Source organism: Rattus norvegicus, chromosome 11 (genome assembly GCF_021556685.1).
Source record: "Rattus norvegicus strain SHRSP/BbbUtx chromosome 11, alternate assembly SHRSP_T2T, whole genome shotgun sequence".
NCBI lineage: Eukaryota > Metazoa > Chordata > Mammalia > Rodentia > Muridae > Rattus > Rattus norvegicus.
The window spans coordinates 43,589,576-43,608,032 of NC_141544.1; the positions used below are offsets into that span (position 1 = coordinate 43,589,576).

At 46.3% G+C, this 18,457-nt stretch overlaps 1 protein-coding gene across 2 annotated transcripts in view; it reads right to left on the minus strand.

The window, feature by feature from the left end:
* The window catches only part of Mis18a (MIS18 kinetochore protein A), a 41,947-nt gene extending 23,559 nt beyond the window's left edge, over positions 1–18,388 (minus strand). Inside the window, 5 exon segments of one of the 2 annotated variants that reach the window (NM_001127523.2) lie at positions 5,413–5,788; positions 6,503–6,596; positions 10,808–10,930; positions 15,376–15,442; positions 18,053–18,382. In NM_001127523.2, coding sequence (NP_001120995.2) covers positions 5,708–5,788; positions 6,503–6,596; positions 10,808–10,930; positions 15,376–15,442; positions 18,053–18,359 — 672 coding nt within the window. In that variant the 5' untranslated portion in view covers positions 18,360–18,382 and the 3' untranslated portion in view covers positions 5,413–5,707. 2 annotated transcript variants of the gene reach the window in all.
* Between the last annotated feature and the right edge of the window lie 69 nt (positions 18,389–18,457).

The following is an 18,457-nucleotide window of genomic DNA, read 5'->3' on the forward strand; positions in this document are numbered from 1 at the left end:
TTCAGTGTGACTTGGTTATGGCTTTGTTGGGGACACCGTGCTGAAGGGGAGAGGACAGGGGAACTGCATGTGAAATGACTTCATCAAGATAGCTCTCTTTAACAAAGCAAGTTATGACGATAAATTCCCAACATGTTTTAACCATCGTGATGGTGGATGAAATGCTGGGGGCCAGAGATTCTGCATTCACGTGCCCGTTTGAATTCTATTCAGAACTCCATGAGCCGATTCAAAAATATCTTTGAGACCAGTGTGCCACCTGCCAGCCAGCTACAACTGTCATGCGGCAGCAGTGTGGGCGGCAGGCACTTCTATTCTAAATCTCTTTCCTGGTCTCCTGCTCTAATGGGCAGGGCATGATCAGTGTCCACCGGGACGGAAGGGCTGCTTGGGAACCCCCACCTACCCGGCCAGCTTCTGCTTCCAATCAGTACCAGTTGAATGCCTCTTCTCCAAAATGCTTGAGGAAAGGTCTGCTATTTCAAGTACGTTTAGATTTTGAAATATTTGCTTAATAAAATGAGGAGCCTATGGGATGGGAGCAGAGACTGAACAGGCGATCAATAGTACCTCACATGATAATCTTAGCCCTCCGGTGACGTCTGTCACGAGAGAGGCTGACGGCGTTACGCTCACGGGGTTATGTCATAACTCAGGAAGTTTCGTGTTTCAGAATTTAGGGTTTTTTCTTTTTCAGATGAATAACTCAACCTTCACTTCATTAACACAAATATGGCAGGGCCAGAGAGATGCCAAGCAGGTAGAAAGGCTCTTGCAGCAAACCTGTCCACCAGAATTTGACTCCTGGGACGGAGAGAAGTGACTCCTGTGAGTTGTCATCTGACATCCACGTATGCCCTAGCGTGCACCCGTACACACACACACACACACACACACACACACACACACACACACACACGGACACACACAATAATTAATGTAATAAGAAAATTAACATAGCATTCTTATACTTCCTTTTTAAATGAATTTGAAAAGAAACTTTACAGGTAATTTTAATGCAACCCCTCTTTACATAGTTGAGGACCCCAAGGCAAGGAAACAAGAGGCCAAGGGTATGAACTGTGTTCTCTGTTAGAGCTAGGACAGGACCCAGACCATAAAGTTCCAGGGCACTCTGCCTGGTGGAACCTCACGGAACCAGTTTTTCCTCTGCTTACATGTGGAGCATAATTTAATCCAAATGTGTTTTTGCAAATGGCAGAAGACACAGCCCTTTCTTGGCACTCACAGGGGTCCCTGCCATAAAATGGCATTATATTTCGCACATAACCGGGGTACTTCTGCTCGTACTTTATGTGGCCTCTTGATCCCCGATACAATGTAAATGCTATGCAAACGCTGTTATGCGATGCTCTTTAGGGGCTAACAGTGAAAAGGAATCTGCGGGTATGTGGTGTGGATCCTTGGTTTTCAAGTATTTGTGGAAAATGGACAGTTGTGGGCAGGGATGTGAGACGGTGAAGGTCAGAGTTCAATCTTGGGTGTTGCCATCTTTCTTGTCTTTATGTTAAGATGGAGTCTCTCACTGAGGCCTTTGACACTGCTGGCCACTAAATCCCAGAGTGCCTCTTGTCTACCTCCCCAGTGCTGATTACTCGGGCACCCGGAGGCATGACCAGCTCCTGATATGGGTCCCAGGGATTGAATTCAGACCCTTATGCTTGCAAGGCAAGCACTTGACCTGCTAAGCTCTCTCCTCAGCTCCTGTGGGATTTTCATCTGGGGTTCTTTGAATTCATGGCTGTGGAGGCTGTGGAGAGAGGGCCAGCGCCAGTGGCTTTAGTGCATCTGCATTTTGGAAACGGAACTAGCCGGAGGTGTTTTCCACACCTTAATCCACTGAAGGTGGATTGGCCTTCCTAAGAAACTGGTGGTGCTGAGACAAATGGGGAGGGCTCTTGGGAAGTCTCTTATGAGTCAGGCATTCTAGAGGGGGTGATAAGTATTTCCCCCCAAAGTCTGACACCTCTCAGTTGGCAATTCCAAAAGGAGCTGGCAGACACAGGTATGAGGGATTCAGCACTTGGGAGGGACTTAGTCATGAACCTGAGTCCCGGCAACTTGGGAGGCGAGTGAAAGAGAAACCAGCATTAACTTCCCAAGTCTGGGAGACTGCTTGTGAGAGCGTAGGCAGAAACAGTTTTAGGGATGAGCTGAAAAACTGTTAGTAGTCTGACAGGGGGCTGAGGTGCAAAAGGAGCTGGGGACCCCTGACTGTGCAGTTTAACTGAGGAGCTTCTGCTAGTCCAAGCTATCAAGAAGGGACTCCAGCAGCCACTGAGCTTGTCCCCGTGCCAATGAGCAGCCCAGACATGGTGAATATTTATGTGGTGAAATGCGGCCCCTTGTGGTCTGATTGAGGAAGAAGGGAAAATCTAGCTCTGTCTAAGTGATGTCAACCTACTGTACTTGGAAGAGGTGGAGTGGACAGGCAGCCCCCGGCCCGCTTGCTACACTCTTGAACATGACCAGAGCCTCAGGAAGCACAAGTTCCAGTTGTGAACTGCGGGGGAAGCCCGAAGTCTGTGTTTCTGAGACCTCTGCCACAGAGATCTCCACTCTGAGTAGTTCCAGAACTCTAAGGAGTCTCTGCCATGTGGGATGCCCCAGCACAGTCCCCCCACGAAGGCCTCTTCACTCTGGGGATTGCACGTCTCGGGAAGGCATTTCCATGAGGCTCCTGTCCTCCCAACCCAGGAGGCTGCAGGGCAGTATAGTTCTTCGTCAATGCAGAGACCCTGGGACCACTTACTCCTGCAAACCTGAGGTGGCTGCTCTTAGATCATTCTCCTTGGGGAGCACAGTCCATCCCAACATGGAGAGCCTTCCTTTGGGTTGGCGTGTGTCTGTGCCCTGTGTTCACGTTCCTCGGAAACAAAGCTATTGCTGGCTCTCCCGGCACTGGGGCTGGCTGGGTGCAGTAGGAGCTCTCTGATCTATTTACCTCCAAATTCCCTCTTGAGATGTGCTCATCTGCAAATCGCTCGCCGCCTGTCTGCAGGACCTGATGCTCACACTTGGCACAGTGATCACCTGCTGTGATCGGAGTCCCGTTTCACCTCTAAAAACTCACTGTATTTGGTTAGAGGGGGGAAAAAAGTTTTTAATACAAAGTATTTTGAGCCGCGTGGGAGGAGAAAGACGGAACAGACACAACAGTAGAAGGATCACAGGTGGAATAATTAGACATGTAAATGAGTTGAGGTTGGTAAACCCCTCCCACAGATTCCTATTTACATAGCTGTGTTTTATGCTAAGCCCTGCACTACCACTTCATTTAGGGGTAGCTCTTTTTATCCTTACATGTTAATTCTAAAACACTGAGGGAATTTTAGACAACGCTGTTTCTCTCAGCTTAGCTTTGGCCAGCGGTGCCATTACACTTGTAACTCATGAGCAGGTGGATGGGATAAAATCTGCTCTGTTCATCTAAAAACTGTCTTTCAATGGTCTCCATTCAGTGTCCAGGGTCCGACACTTTGGTTCTCAAGCCAGATGAGGACATCTCAGTCCTAAAAGAACTGTTTCCCCAAGTGTAGAATACAGAATCAATTGAGGTAGTGAAGTGAGTGATTTACTGATTGAGGAATAACCACCGATGAGTGACCTGCGGTGACGACATCACGTCGCAGGGCCTCAGAGGAAACAGCAGGTATGAGACATGCCTGAGCAGCAAATCCTCAGCCAGCCAGACGAACGCACAGGGCCGGATCAACAGGGTGGACAAGGTGCCCAATGGGTAAGGACACTTTCCTCCGAGCCCGAAGACCTAAGTTGGATCTTTGGGGCCCACAGTAGAATGAACTCCTGAAAGCTGTACGTGGATCCCTCCCGCGCCATCCCCCTTGCACACATAAAAGTTGGCCACAGCATCACACACCCATAATCCCAGAGCTGGAGGCAGAGACAGAGCAATCCCTGGGGTCACTGCCACTTAGTCTTGCCAAGTTTTCAAGCTCCAGGGTTAGCAGGAGACCTTGTCTCATAAACCAAGTTAGAGAAAGATAAAGGACAACTGACACACATCTCTGGCCTCCACACATTCATGAACACGTGTGTCCAAGCACGCACAGAGGAAGGGAAAGGTGTCACTACAAGGATTAATGAGTAGCCACACGTGTGGTTAGATGAAGGGCAGTTAGCACTTCCTCAGTTCGTGCACAGGCAGACGCTGATGTCTCCTTATTCAGGGAGAATAAAAATGGTTTAACATGTGCCAGGCAGAGGTGGTGCACACCCCTGGTCCCAGTGCTTAGAAAGCAGGAACAAGTGGATCTCTAAGTTTGGGGCTAGCCTGGTCTACAGAGTGAGTTCCAGGTCAAGGCTACACAGGGAAATCCTGTCTCGGAATGGTGTATATGACAATAACTAGTAAGACTCCAAGTCACTTGTTTTCAAGTTTTTGCTTTTTCTCTGGCAGAAATGTAGGATGTAGCTGTAATCCCTATGGTTGTAAAACATTTTTATTTTTCACTTAACAAATGAGACATTCAGAACGGTCTTTCGTACATGAGTATTTTCTTCTAAATGTTAAGCTATAGAGCAGGGTTGAAATAGATTGTACGGCTGGGGAACCTGCTGGGAAGGAAGAGGGAAGCCTGACCATTTCCAGTACTTGCTGATTTCTCTAGTGTAAGACCCACCCCTCTCTGCCCAGCTTCAAGCTGCCAGTGGTCTACCAGCAGCTCAGGTATTGCTACCACTTCCGATGCCAGCTCCTGCAAACCACAGGCACCTGCATGGCCCAAGTTCTGTTTGATGCGTGCATCCAATTGTTAAATAAGACCACAGAATGCAGAGTTCATACATACATCCCCGTTGGATCTGAAATGCCCCCAAAGCCTCCCAGGGCCTAGGGGCATGCTCCCAGATACACTCTGGCGTTCTCAGAACGATCAGACACTGCGAGAGAGTCAGCCCTGCAGAGTGCTGTGATGGGCCACATCTGTACCTAGGAAAGGGGCTGCCCGAGCAGAGCTCAGTGCTTGCTGAGTTTGGAAATTTCAAGGCCCCAGAATTTTTTTTAATCTCACTTAGATATCAATTTAGTTTACAAACAAACAAAAAACGAATGAATGTTCAAGCACTTCCAAAATCTTTATTCTCTTATTATAAAAATTAATACATTCCTTATAAAAGTATTGCATTATAGAAAATCAAAATCTAATACATCCCACTAAAAGCTTACCACAGAGATTGCGCTTGGATAAGTATCCTCCAGACACTTTAAGCAGGAAGTAGCACACAGCAAAATGGGGGTCTCATGGCACAATGGTACTTTATTCTACACAAACCCAAACCATTCTAACAAGTCAACTGACAGCTTTTTCAGAGAGGCTCAACACTAACTTTCAAGGGTATTTTACAAAGTAGATGGGAAAAACAAGATTTTTCTCTCTATTCTTAAATATTCAAAGTATTTAAAGTAACAAAGTTTTTAAAAGATCAAAAAATACACACATACATACATACATACACACACACATACACATATTTAATAGAAAAAGAAGACAGGAAATCACCTCAGTTTTTTATATTAAAATTAAAACATCCAAATCCCATTCCAGCATGTATCCTGAACTGGCTTTAAAGTTCACATAAGGACACCAGTTACCTCTTCTCCTACAGTAAGGGCAGAGGAACAGCATGTTAGGAACAGGGTGGCCATGGCGGGCACGGAGCCAGCTCAGCTGTACCGGCCGGCCTTGGACAGTTTTGATTCCACCTCCCACAGCTTCGCTTGCATGACTGTCAGGACGTCCTCCATCTACCACATTGAAAAGGCGGGGAGAAATACAAGTGTAAGCATGATTCATTACTCAGAGTTTAATGATTAGAATAAGCCATGCCACTCTGAATGCTACGTGTGACATAAACATGTTTGCTCTACCAAACTCATTATCAGAGTGACTGACACATCCTGATAATCTTATTAGCTTTAGTCACAGACCACCATGCAGTCACACATGCATTCGCCATCTTGCCAGTGTCAGGAAATATTAGTATTCAACAGTGAGCTGTGTATACCAGCCCAGCCAATTCGCTTGAGGCCACAGATAGCTCAGCAGGTACCGGTACCTGTGGCCGAGCCTGACAACCTGGGTTCAATCCTGAGACCTGACTGGGGATCGGACACACTCTTCCAACTTCCACAGGCACCACGCATGCAGATGGTGCCCATGCAGACATGTAGGCAAAACACGCAAACACAGACACATGAGAAAGAATGAAAACAATTTAAATATTGGTGGCTCAGGGGTGCATTTCTGCTTTAGAACGTGCGCTGTCTTGGTTCTCGGTGTGGGATGTGCTCAGTGTTGATACATCCCACAGCTCATAGCCCAGCTCCCTAACAGGCCATGAGACTGTGTCACCATGAAAGTGCTAAGAGGAAAAACCAGTGACATCATGGGGTCATGTGCAGGGGTCATTTTATCACTTCGGAAAATCGTTCAAAGGCATAAACTTAGAGTAAAATTACCTGCTTTATAGACTTCTCTATTTCAACTCTGCTTTCAAGATTGAAAAATTCCTCTTCTGACACGATTTGCTGTTCAGAGGACCCTAAGGTATAACTGAGGTATAGTACATTACAGAGTTAAGTAAGAAAAGGAATAAACATCAAATTTATAGTAGTTCACAATGCCAGCTCTAAGTCCATGACTCTGAGCACCAAATAACTAAACACAGCCGTTGTCTCTTCATGGAGACCGGAGGAGGCCAAAGTACATAAGCTCACCCCTCCCTGGGGTGGCTTTGGGCAGACAGCCCCACATTCTCACTTTCTATTAGAAATAGTTCACTATTGGACTAAGCCTCCTCCTCTTCCTCCTCAGGTAGTCAGGTGGCAAAATACCATGACAGCTGGAGACCCAAGGACAAACAGAGCAAACCTAAGAGACCACTGCTTGCTTGACACGGCTTTCCAGAGACAGGAAATGTGTCTATTTCACATCTGTGAGACAGACAGACCCTGAGTACCAGGATCTGAACAACCTCAGGGTTAGACAGGCAGTGGCGGTTACGAGCATTTGCCACTCCTATAGGAGCTGAGTTCATTTGGCTCCCAGCACCCACATGGCAGGCAGCTCACCCTCCCTAACTCCAGCTCTGGGGTCTGATGGCCTTTGCTGACCTCACACGTGGCACACACATATACACACAGGCAAAACACCCACGAACACAAAGTAAGAAAAGTTTTAAGAAGTAAGAGTCAGACAACCTCAATTTGTGTTTTACACAGCTCTCTAGGGTTACGGGGGATGATCGTTTGAATAAGTATTACAATTTTATTTTTTAAAAAAAGCGGCAGCAGCCTGGCCCATGAACTACCTCATCAATCTCCACACGAGGAGGGACACACTCCTTCCCACTTCTCCTCATACAGTGACTTCATGCCATCTTGTCAGTAAGTGTCCAGGGCTGAGATGCTCAGCAGCACTGGCTGCTCTCCCGGTGGCTCTAGATCAGTTCCCAGCACCCACAGGGCAGCTCACAATGGCCTAATTCTGCCCCCAGAGATCCAATGCTCACTTCTGCTCCACAGGCACTGCACCCATGTAGTGCACAGACATGAGTACAGGCAAACACCCAGACACATAAGATGATAAAGAAATAATAAGTCTTCTTTTGGAAAACCTACGGTTTATATTCCTGGGGAAAAAAGCATAGTAAAAAAACCATAGACAGTGATTAATCCCTCTTTAGAAAAAAAGGAATAAACTGGAAAAAAACTGATTTAAAAAAATTTTAAACTGTAAATAAATGTTATACCGGGCAAACACTTCTATAATAAATTCAGACCCCTCAGCATGGGTTCATACCCTGTCCCATAAGGTAACAAGGATCCTAAATTCAATTCTTTTTTTTTTTTCCTTTTTTTTTTTTTTAATAGAGCTGGGGACCGAACCCAGGGCCTAGCAAACGCTCTACCACTGAGCTAAATCCCCAACCCCCCTAAATTCAATTCTTTTTTTTGGGGGGGGGTTCTTTTTTTCGGAGCTGGGGACCGAACCCAGGGCCTTGCGCTTCCTAGGTAAGTGCTCTACCACTGAGCTAAATCCCCAGCCCCCCTAAATTCAATTCTTAAGGAGAAAAATAACTTCAATATTGTGATCTTCTACGAAAAAATATTTTACATTTTTTTCTTTTATACTGATAGTATCATTTTAAATTTTTTTTAGCCTGGCATCCTAGCCCCTCAAAGGTTGAGGCAGGAGGATCATTGAGTTCAAGACTAGCAAGGGACAGAGAGTGAGACCCCCACCTCGACCTTAAAATGAGAAAAAGAAGCTGTGAATCCCACCTCTCTCCTTCCTGACTGAAGGTGCAGTGTGACCAGCTGCCTCCAGCTCTGTGAACACCCTCTCCACCCTGCACCCTCAGGCTCTGTGAACACCCTCTCTACCCTGCACCCTCAGGCTCTGTGAACACCCTGTCCACCCTGCACCCTCAGGCTCTATGAACACCCTGTCCACCCTGCACCCTCAGGCTATGAACACCCTCTCCATCCTGCACCCTCAGGCTCTGTGAACACCCTCTCTACCCTGCACCCTCAGGCTCTGTGAACACCCTGTCCACCCTGCACCCTCAGGCTATGAACACCCTCTCCATCCTGCACCCTCAGGTTGTGAACACCCTCTCCACCCTGCACCCTCAGGCTGTGAACACCCTCTCCACCCTGCACCCTCAGGCTCTGTGAACACCCTCTCCACCCTGCACCCTCAGGCTCTGTGAACACCCTCTCCACCCTGCACCCTCAGGCTCTGTGAACACACTCTCCACCCTGCACCCTCAGGTTGTGAACACCCTCTCCACCCTGCACCCTCAGGCTGTGAACACCCTCTCCACCCTGCACCCTCAGGCTGTGAACACCCTCTCCACCCTGCACCCCAAAGGCTGAGCCAAAGAAACCACTCCTTCTTTAAAAATAAAAACAGTGTCAGCAGGTATGGTGCACAGCATTACTTCCAGCACTTGGGAGGTGGAGGCAGGGACAGAGGCGGAGAGGAAGGTGGATCTCTGAGTTGAAGACTAGCCTGGTCTACACAGCAAGTTCAGGCAAGCCAGGACTATATAGTAAGACCCTGTCTCAAAACAAAACAAAACAAAACAAAACAAAACAAAACAAAACAAAACAAAACAAAACAAAACAGAGAGGGATTTGCTCCAATCCCCCTGGATTAAAATTCTGTCTTCCATTTTATCATTATTTACTGTTAAGAGAAGATCTTGCTGGGTAACCAGGGTTGGCCTCACCCCTGCTCAGCCTCCGGAGGGTGAGCACTCATGGCTGAGATGCCCTCTCCTTTACAGACATGTGCACCCTCAGTTCGCTGTCGCTGACCCTAATGAGCAGCTCACAGGTTAAGGGATCACCTGTCCGGGACCCAGCCTGCTAATCAAACATGGACTACCAGACACACACGTATGCTGTTGTAACATGGAGCACTGCTTGCTTAGTGATTCTTTCATGTGAACTGGTTTGTAGATTATAAAATTTTTACTTAAACTTGCTGGTTTCAAAAGGTGACAAATATAATTAAAAATTACAGTTCCTTATTACAGTAAATAACTGAACTCATATTCTAGTCTTCTAGAATATCAAAGGAACTCCTTCAGTAACAGATTCCTCATGCCATTCTTTTTGGGAGTTAGAGTGGTTCTATGACGGTCTCATGGATCTCCAGGCCAACTCTCTGTGTAGCTTCAAGTCCCAATCCTCCTGCCTCCACCTCCCAAGGGCTGAGATCCCAGTGTGCACCACCACACTCAGTTTATACAGTGCTGGGCTCTGAACCCAGGGTTTTATATATGCTAGGCAAACATTCTACCCACTGAGCTATATCCCCAGCCCCTCTTCAGGAACTTTGAAGGCAATGGTTCTTAACCTCCCTTTGGAGGTCAAACAATCCTTTCACATAAACATCCTGCATAACAGATATTTACGTTACAATTCACAGCAGTAGAAAAATTATAGTCATGAAGTAACAACGAAAATCATTTTATGGTTGGAGGTCATCACAACATTAGGAACTGTATTAAAGGGTCAAAGCACTAGAAAGGTTGAGAACCACTGTTCTAGGAAGTTCATAATGGGGACAGGAAAGTATGGACAGTACATACTGGTCCACACAATTGCTTAAAAACACCTTGCCAGGCAAACTTACACATGCAATCCCAGACCTGCAAAGCAGAAGTATTTGCTTCAAGGAGATCTTAACTTTGAAGTCAGCTAAGAGTCTGTACTGAAACGGTGGTACATGCCTTTAGTGTCAACACTCAAGAGACAGAGGCAGGCAGATCTCTGAGTGTGAGGCCAGCCTGGTCTACAGAGTAGCCAGGGCTACAAAGAAAAATCTTATCTCACAAAACAAAAACCAAAAAAGTAAAATAAATTATAAATAAACAAAAACTTCAATTGATTTTTACTTAAAAAAAAGGGGTGGGGGGGGGGTCACACATGTTCTCCTATAATCTGTCTGTCTTTTCCGATACCAAATAAATTAGACCCAAAGTTGGGTCAAGGGTGACCACTGGCTTTTCGGCCAGAACCCTACAGTGCTGACACAGTACAGTGCTGTTGTTCTTTTTTTTTTTTTTTTTTTTTTTTTTGGTTCTTTTTTTTGGAGCTGGGGACCGAACTCAGGGCCTTGCGCTTCCTAGGCAAGCGCTCTACCACTGAGCTAAATCCCCAACCCCAGTGCTGTTGTTCTTACACAGCTCTGCATACCTAGTTCTATGAGAGAGAACCAGTCAAGAGGCAGCACTTATCTATTACACCTACCTTTCAACGGCTTCAACGCTGAGGCAGAACAAGTTCCTCTTGTAATCCAGGTTCTTGGGAGTGCATCTGTACACATAGCCAAGGCTGAGGGAGCAGCCTGAACAGTACAACGTCTCAAGGATGCTGCAACAGAGAAACGCCACCACTCAGGGGAGAGCAGCAGTCCCTAAGATAAGAGTCCTCCCTGCTAAAATCCATGAGCTGGGGCTAGCAAGATGGCTCAGGTAAAGGTGCTTGCTGACAATGACAACCTGACAACCTGATTCGATCTCAGGACCCATATAGTGAAACTCTGACCTCCATAGACAGACAGACAGACACACATTCACACATACACACACACACACACACACACACACACACACACACACACACATACAGAGTGACTTAAAGAAGTAAAAATGAACTTAAACTAAGTAAGGTCCATAAACCCCTAGGTAGTTGAGGTAGACAGGGGCTACTGCGACCACTGCTGCTGTTGTTGTTGTTCTGTTGTTCTTGGGACAGGGTCTCCTCTGTAGCCCAGCCCTCCTACACCATCCTCCCATGGCAAGTGCTGGGGTGACAAGACTGCATCGCCACACACAGCTTCACTCTGACATATTAAGTCACATAGATGAGGAAGAAAAGAACAAAGGCAGAAAGACTGCAGAACTGCAAGCACAGCTCTAGGCCACACCACCATGGACAACAAATGATAAGAAATGTAAACAAATGCCAAGGCAGGGTTTCCCAGGACACAGAGTCCTTGATCTGGGATTAAGACAAACTATTTAAAATCTGGAAAAGCAACAGAAAGATTCCAAATATCCTGTTCTTATAGTTGGGCTGCCTTGTCTGGCCTCAGTGGGAGAGGATGCACCTAGCCCTGCAAAGACTTGATGTGCCATGGTGGCAGGAATATATAGGGGAGACCCCACCCACTCAGAGAAGGGGAGGGGAGAATGGGGGAAGGATTGTGGGAGGGGATGACTAGGAGGGTGGCAGTGAGCAGGATGTAAAATAGGTAGATGATTGATTGACAGATAGATAGATAGATAGATAGATAGATAGATAGATAGAAAAATAAAGATGCATATAAAAGTCCAAATCCAAACAAGATTCCATATATCTTTTACAAAGCCCAACCCATCATTAATATTCTAGGTAGGAAAACAGGCAATTTTTCTCTATAATGACAGAGAACAAACATTTCAGGTGTCTGGTGTAAGCATTAGCCCTGTACTGTATCAACAGAACCAGTCTGACTCACAGACCAGGCATGGCGGTATACACCTTTTATCCCAGCATTTGGGAGACAGGAGGATCTCTAAGCATGAGGCTGGCCTGGTTCATCCAGCAAGCCCCACTATAGGCAGGGCTACACATGGAAACCCTGTCTTCAAAATCAAGAGACAAATAAACAAAAATATGCCCTGTCACTCACCAGTCCGCAGCTCTGCTGCTGTAGTGGGCAGGCAGGTGTGCAGACTTTAAGAAATGTTCTGCACAGCGGGGCGATGATGCCACATGCGAGATCAGCTGTGACAAGTTCCTGGCTGACTCCTGATCCTTCTGCCTCCGACCTTCCGAGTGCTGGGATTATAGGTGTGTGTCATCACAACCAGGGAGGTAACTCAGTTGCTGACTGCATCTGCTGTCTTGGTTAGACCTGCCTTGTTTCCTTACACCGTACTTTGACATAAACACTTTACCATCAACTAGAGATAGGTCAACACAGGCGACTCACAGCATTTTACTTCAGTTTCCATTATTTCTCTGCACAACTGTCCCAGTCTTCTCAGCTCCTGTTCCACAGACTTGGCTCTCCCTCTGTGCCCACTCACATCTTTAAAATGTCCTTACAATCAGTCCAATGTCTCCCAAAAGCCTTTGCAAATAGTGTATTTAAATTACCATTCTGTAAGAAAATTACAGTCCCAACATTTACCAAATTATTATTGGATTTTTAGTCTACTCTTAATTAAAGTACTGAAATGTACACCACAATGGATTAATATTTCCAAGTACTTTAATTCCTCCTTAATAGGGGACCTGCTATCACTAAGTACTGTTCTTGCCACTGAAGAGCCAGACAAAGCAGTGTATACATGCTGGGGTCAGGAAATGGGTCAGTGCCTAAGAGCAGAACCACTCTTGCAGAGCACCGAGTGGGGTTCTCAGAATCTACATAGTGGCTCATACTGCCGTAACTCCAACTTCAAGGGATCTGTCTGTCCTAGCGTTTCTATTGTATCCATAATCAAAGCAACTTAGGGAGGAAAAGGGTTATCAGGCTTACACTTCCACATCATAGTCTATCACTGAATGAAGTCAGGACAGGAACTCAAACAAGACAGGAGCCTGGAGGCAGGAACCGATGCAGAGGCCATGGAGGGTGCTGCTTACTGGCTTGTTCCCTATCTCTTGCTCAGCCTGCTTTCTTACAGAATCTACCATGGGCTGGCCCCTCCCCCATGGATCGCTAATTAGGAAAATGCCCTACATTCTTGCCTACAACATCTTATGGAGGCTTTTCTTAACTGAGATTCCCTCCTCCTCCTTAGCTAGAGTTAAGCTAACATAAACTAGCCAGTACATGTTCTTCATCACAGTCCACACTAACCCAGAGCCTAGAATACCCTTGGGGAACAGTCGGGAGTAGATGGCCACTATCATTGGGCCTAATTCAGCCCATCACTGAACAAGACTGAGAAGCAATACCAGGCACTATAAAGCAACTTTAAACAAGAACTGGCTCAATCCTAAGAGCCTAGGTAAAGGATAGAAATGAGAAAAACAGACAGTACTGCTAGCTCTACAGCCCGGCTCTGATGCCCATCCCATGGCTTGATTGACCACAGCAATGACTCAGCCAGATGTTCAGTAGAAAGGACCTTGAAAAATGCATAAGCATCCCAAAACAATACAGTATTTCATAGGGCCCTAGTGAAACCCAAGGCAATTTAAGGCAATACAAATGATGGGTATAGGTAATGCAGGTAAAGAGCTCAAATCTAGATGGCTGACTTCTCAAAAAGCAGTTCCCTTCTCAACTTGAAGCTGACTTAATTCCCATTAACATAGATGAGTACATAAACAGTGGACCTGACACACATGGAGAAGGTGACGTTGAAAGACTCAAGCTGGGAAATCGAAAGAAAGAATGCCTCAGAGGCAGGAAGGCAAATGCCAACAGCCCTGTAAGAGGTCCTGAATCAGCGCTCTAGCCAGAGGAGCTCTCCTGGGGATTACTGTCCTTGGTCACAAAATGAAACATCATCTGAAGCTGAGATTTCTGGGCTGGAGAGATGGCTCAATGGTTAGGAGCACTGGCTGCTCTTGTAGAGAACCAGGTTCAATTCCCAGTACCCACACTGCAGCTCACAACTGTCTGTAACTCCCAAGGTTCCATTGCCCTCTTCTGACCTTCGTGGGCACCAGACACACACATGGTGAACTTACGTACATAGTTGCAAAACACCCATACATATTTAAAAATATATGAAGTTGAGATTTTCAAACTGTAATCATCTACCTGCCAGCAGCATAATCTGTCACACCCACATCATCTTTATCTGTATCAATGTGATTTGCCTTCCGGTTTCTCTAACACTTTATCTGAATGGGACATTTGAATATTACTAAAACCATTATTAAAACCTTCAAGTCAGTGCCACCTCTTGCTTCTCTGAGTACAACCTGAATTAGTCTCTCCACCTCAGCAAGACACAGCTCCTATCTGGGGTAGCAGATAGAAAAGGCAGAAATTTCTACTCAGTGTGCTGAGGACAGCACTGGTCAGACACTAGGCGTCAGCCATGACAAGTTCTCTGTGCCCTCGGCCCCAGCAGGGACCACATGGAACCTAGGACTGTTGTGTCCGGTCTGCACACCCGAGTCAGGTGTGGGTGGGGCTCTGTGTTCGTATTTTCTGTCTGTGCCAACACGAGGAAAAGGCAGGCAGCACTGGAGCAGGACATTTTCAACTTGGAGATTTTACGATAGATATTTTCTACATTTATTTTCCATCTTCTTTGGCACCAAACTCAAAGCCCTAAAGTCAGCGTTAGATACATCTTCAAAATCTTAGAAACTGCCACTTTCCTACCTAAAGGGGCTATCACCGAGCTGGAGAGATGGCTCAGTGGTTAAGAGCACTGACTGCTCTTCCAGAGGTCCTGAGTTCAATTCCCAGCAACCACATAGTGGCTCACAACCATCTGTAATGGGATCTGATGCCCTCTTGATGCCCTCTTCTGGTGTGTCTGAAGACAGTTGCAGTGTACTTCTATATAAGAAATAAATCTTTGGGGTTGGGGATTTAGCTCAGTGGTAGAGCGCTTGCCTAGCAAGCTCAAGGCCCTGGGTTCGGTCCTCAGCTCCCCCCCCCCCAAAAAAAAGAAAAAAGAAATAAATCTTAAAAGGGTGTGGGGAGGCTAGCACCACCAAATAATAGATTCTTACTTCTTTTAAATGCATTCAATTACCATGAAAAGTTATATTCCAAGCAATCTCACAGAATGACAGAAGACTTTTCCTTAAAATTAAAATTTTCTCTGACATACTCACACAAAGGCCTCACTTACCAACCATCTTCATCTCTGCACTTGGACAGTTTCTGTTCCTTATCCACAGAGACGTTAGAGGAGACACCTGGGAAGAGAGTCGCAAGGCTTTGTTAGTGTGTTTGTTGTAACACATCTGCAGACAGGAACTTTAACTTATATTTTAGAACTCAGAAGACTAAAGAGCCCAAAGAGTGGTGGGGAATGGGGTGCATGTGGTCCAACACTAACGGGACAGGGGCCTTCAGGGAGAAGAGGTGGGACAAGAGTTATTTCACGTCCTTCTCTGAAAACCAGTGGGATTAATAAATGAACAATGTTACCCAGGGAAGAGCAGTGGTAGGGCTTGGCCTGTGAGTATCACAAACTGTAAACTACAACCAAAAGTTGCCAGAGAGAGTGCAAGTGGGCCCAAGAGCAAGTCGGACGAGGGAGGTCACCAATGCGCCTCCAGATTCCAACAGAGCTCCTTTCTCTACAAGTAAAGGGTCCCAGTCTGACATCCTGTGTTTGGACACATCGCAGCTGGACCAGGAACACGGTACCAAACATTCCAGAGGGAAATGAAGAAGCACTGTCAGAGAGTGGGACAGCCAGGGCAAACTCCTGACTTCACCGTCTTCCGCGGTGCCTTAGCTAAGCAAGCCCCATGCCCATAAAAATGTGGTTTCTCAAAGGAGAAGCTGGGATGTATCCTATGAGTTTGGTTCTTTCGGCTCTGGGTATGGTGAGAGCAAGCCCTGGAGAGTTGCTGTGGTGACACAGCTACAGTGGTGCTAGTCTTCCTCTGTGCTTGTTCCAGAAGAGCTGAATCCTGTCACTCCTCGCTCAGCAGTAGACCCCCATTGTTTCACCATAGCCTAAAGTCCCTTCATTCCCTGGTCCCTTTCTAAGGTTTGTCTTTATCCACACTTTGGCCACATTGACCTGGAACCCTTTTTACTACCTGAACATCCCCCCACCGGGGTGGGGGACACTCAGCATTTGCATATAAAGGTAACAAAAAGACATTTTCCAGCACCCAAACTTGACATTTCCTTGGGGACACTTGTGATAATTAAACAACTCAAGAATGGGAAATTATAAACTGTAAAATTTTATTCATTTCTGAGTGTTTTGTCTGTATGCATGTGTGCACCAAGTGCACGGGGTGGTGCCTGTGGCAGCAGACGCCCTGTATTGCAGTAACCTACGGTTGTAAACCACCATGCAGGGCTGGGAACTGAACCCTGGCCCTTTGCAAGGGCTCTTTACCACTAAGTCATCTCTCTAACCCCTAATTTTTTTAATATGTTAACAAAACTAGTGGGGTTCGGAAATTAATTTATAGAACATTATAAAGGCTGGAGAGATGGCTCAGAGGTTAAGAGCACTGGCTGCTCTTTCAGAAGTCCTGAGTTTAATTCCCAGCAACCACAGCATGGCTCATAATCATCTGTAACAAGATCTGGTGTGCAGGCACACATGCAGGCAGAATACTGGATATATAATAATAAATACTTAATAAATAAATCTTAAAATAAGTAAAGCTAAATCACCATGTTGTGGCTATAAATAAAGTGTTAAGTGTTGAGTGAGATATAGGGGTGCACATCTGTAATCCGCACTACTTAGAAAGCTGAGGTTAGATCATTAGTTCAAAGTCATCCTTGGAAACAGTAAGAGCCCCATTATAAAACAGAAAAAAAATAATTAAAAATTGTAAATGTCATAAATGTGAACGAAGGTAAATAAAACACTCCAACTGGGGCAAGAGGGAAAAGAAATTAATCTGGAAGGTCATTTTTTTAAAAAGCTTTTACGGGGTTGGGGATTTTGCTCAGTGGTAGAGCGCTTGCCTAGGAAGCGCAAGGCCCTGGGTTCGGTCCCCAGCTCCGAAAAAAAGAACCAAAAAAAAAAAAAAAAAAAAAGCTTTTACACCCTTCTGCATTGTTTAATAGGTGCAAAGGGATAATTCCAGTGAATGGAATTATCTTTTTGCTCCTACTGTTTAAAAGACTCAGTAAAAAGTACTAACATGAGGATAAATAGAATTATCTAATCCACACAGGTTAAATTTTTAAAACCTAACAACAGTATTAATACACACAGAAAGCAAGATAGAAAAGCTACAAAAACGGGGGATTAAAAATTAAAGACACGTTATTTCTTTTAAAGCCATTAAAAAACTACTATGTCAAAAATCTCAACCCAATTTTAGGCTACCCTAATTAATGGTGGCAATGCTTGAGTCAAACTAAACTCTATCAAGAAGCTCATCCAGTAAAGAAATCGCCTAATCCTGTGGCCATATACCATACATACACTTATCGTCCCCGTTATCCCATGTATTAGCCCTCAATTTGGAGACTGAGGCAAAAGCCTTTGAACAGATTGCCCAAGGGCACTAAACTAAGTCCAGCAGCGGCGGCCTACAAAGTACCCAAAGCAGCTGACAGAATCCGTTAGATGTGAAAACACTCCCCTGAAGGAAGCACCTTGCTAAAAACGCTTGGATATTTCTTTCTGAATAACGTTCAGGATGATGCTCAACCGCTCCCCTTCTAGGGATGGAAGACCCCAGAAAAAGCCCTGTTACTCGTGAGCCACCCACAGGAATGCCCCCGCCACGGTTTGCTGGGACAGCTCACCCCCACCCCACCCCTCCCGCAGCACCCTCACGCGGGAAGGCGGTCCCACGGCCCCGGCCCAAACTGACTGCGCAACAGGATGCAGTTGGTGTCCTCCTGGCTAGCCACCCAGGTGAGCGAGTCGCCCAGCGGCCGGCGACAGCGCGTACACAGGAACACCAGCGGGTTCTCCGCCGCGGCAGCCTTCTCCTCACGCCTCTCCAGCAGTGTCCTCGACGCGTCTGCGCTCGACATGCTCGCCCACTTCTGCAGCCGCCAATGGCGGCTCGAATCTTCCGACAGCCGCTTCTCCAGCAGCGAAGACTCGCTCCGCTTGCCCTGGTGGTTACACGAACTAGAGGTAGAGCAGGGTTCCAGAGAAAATGTACCAGCCATGACGAATTTGCCGCGCCCCGGAGCCTCACGGGAAATAGCACAGCTGCGCATGCGCAAGGAGCAAGAGGCGGGCACCGCCGAGGAGGGTGAGGCCCGAA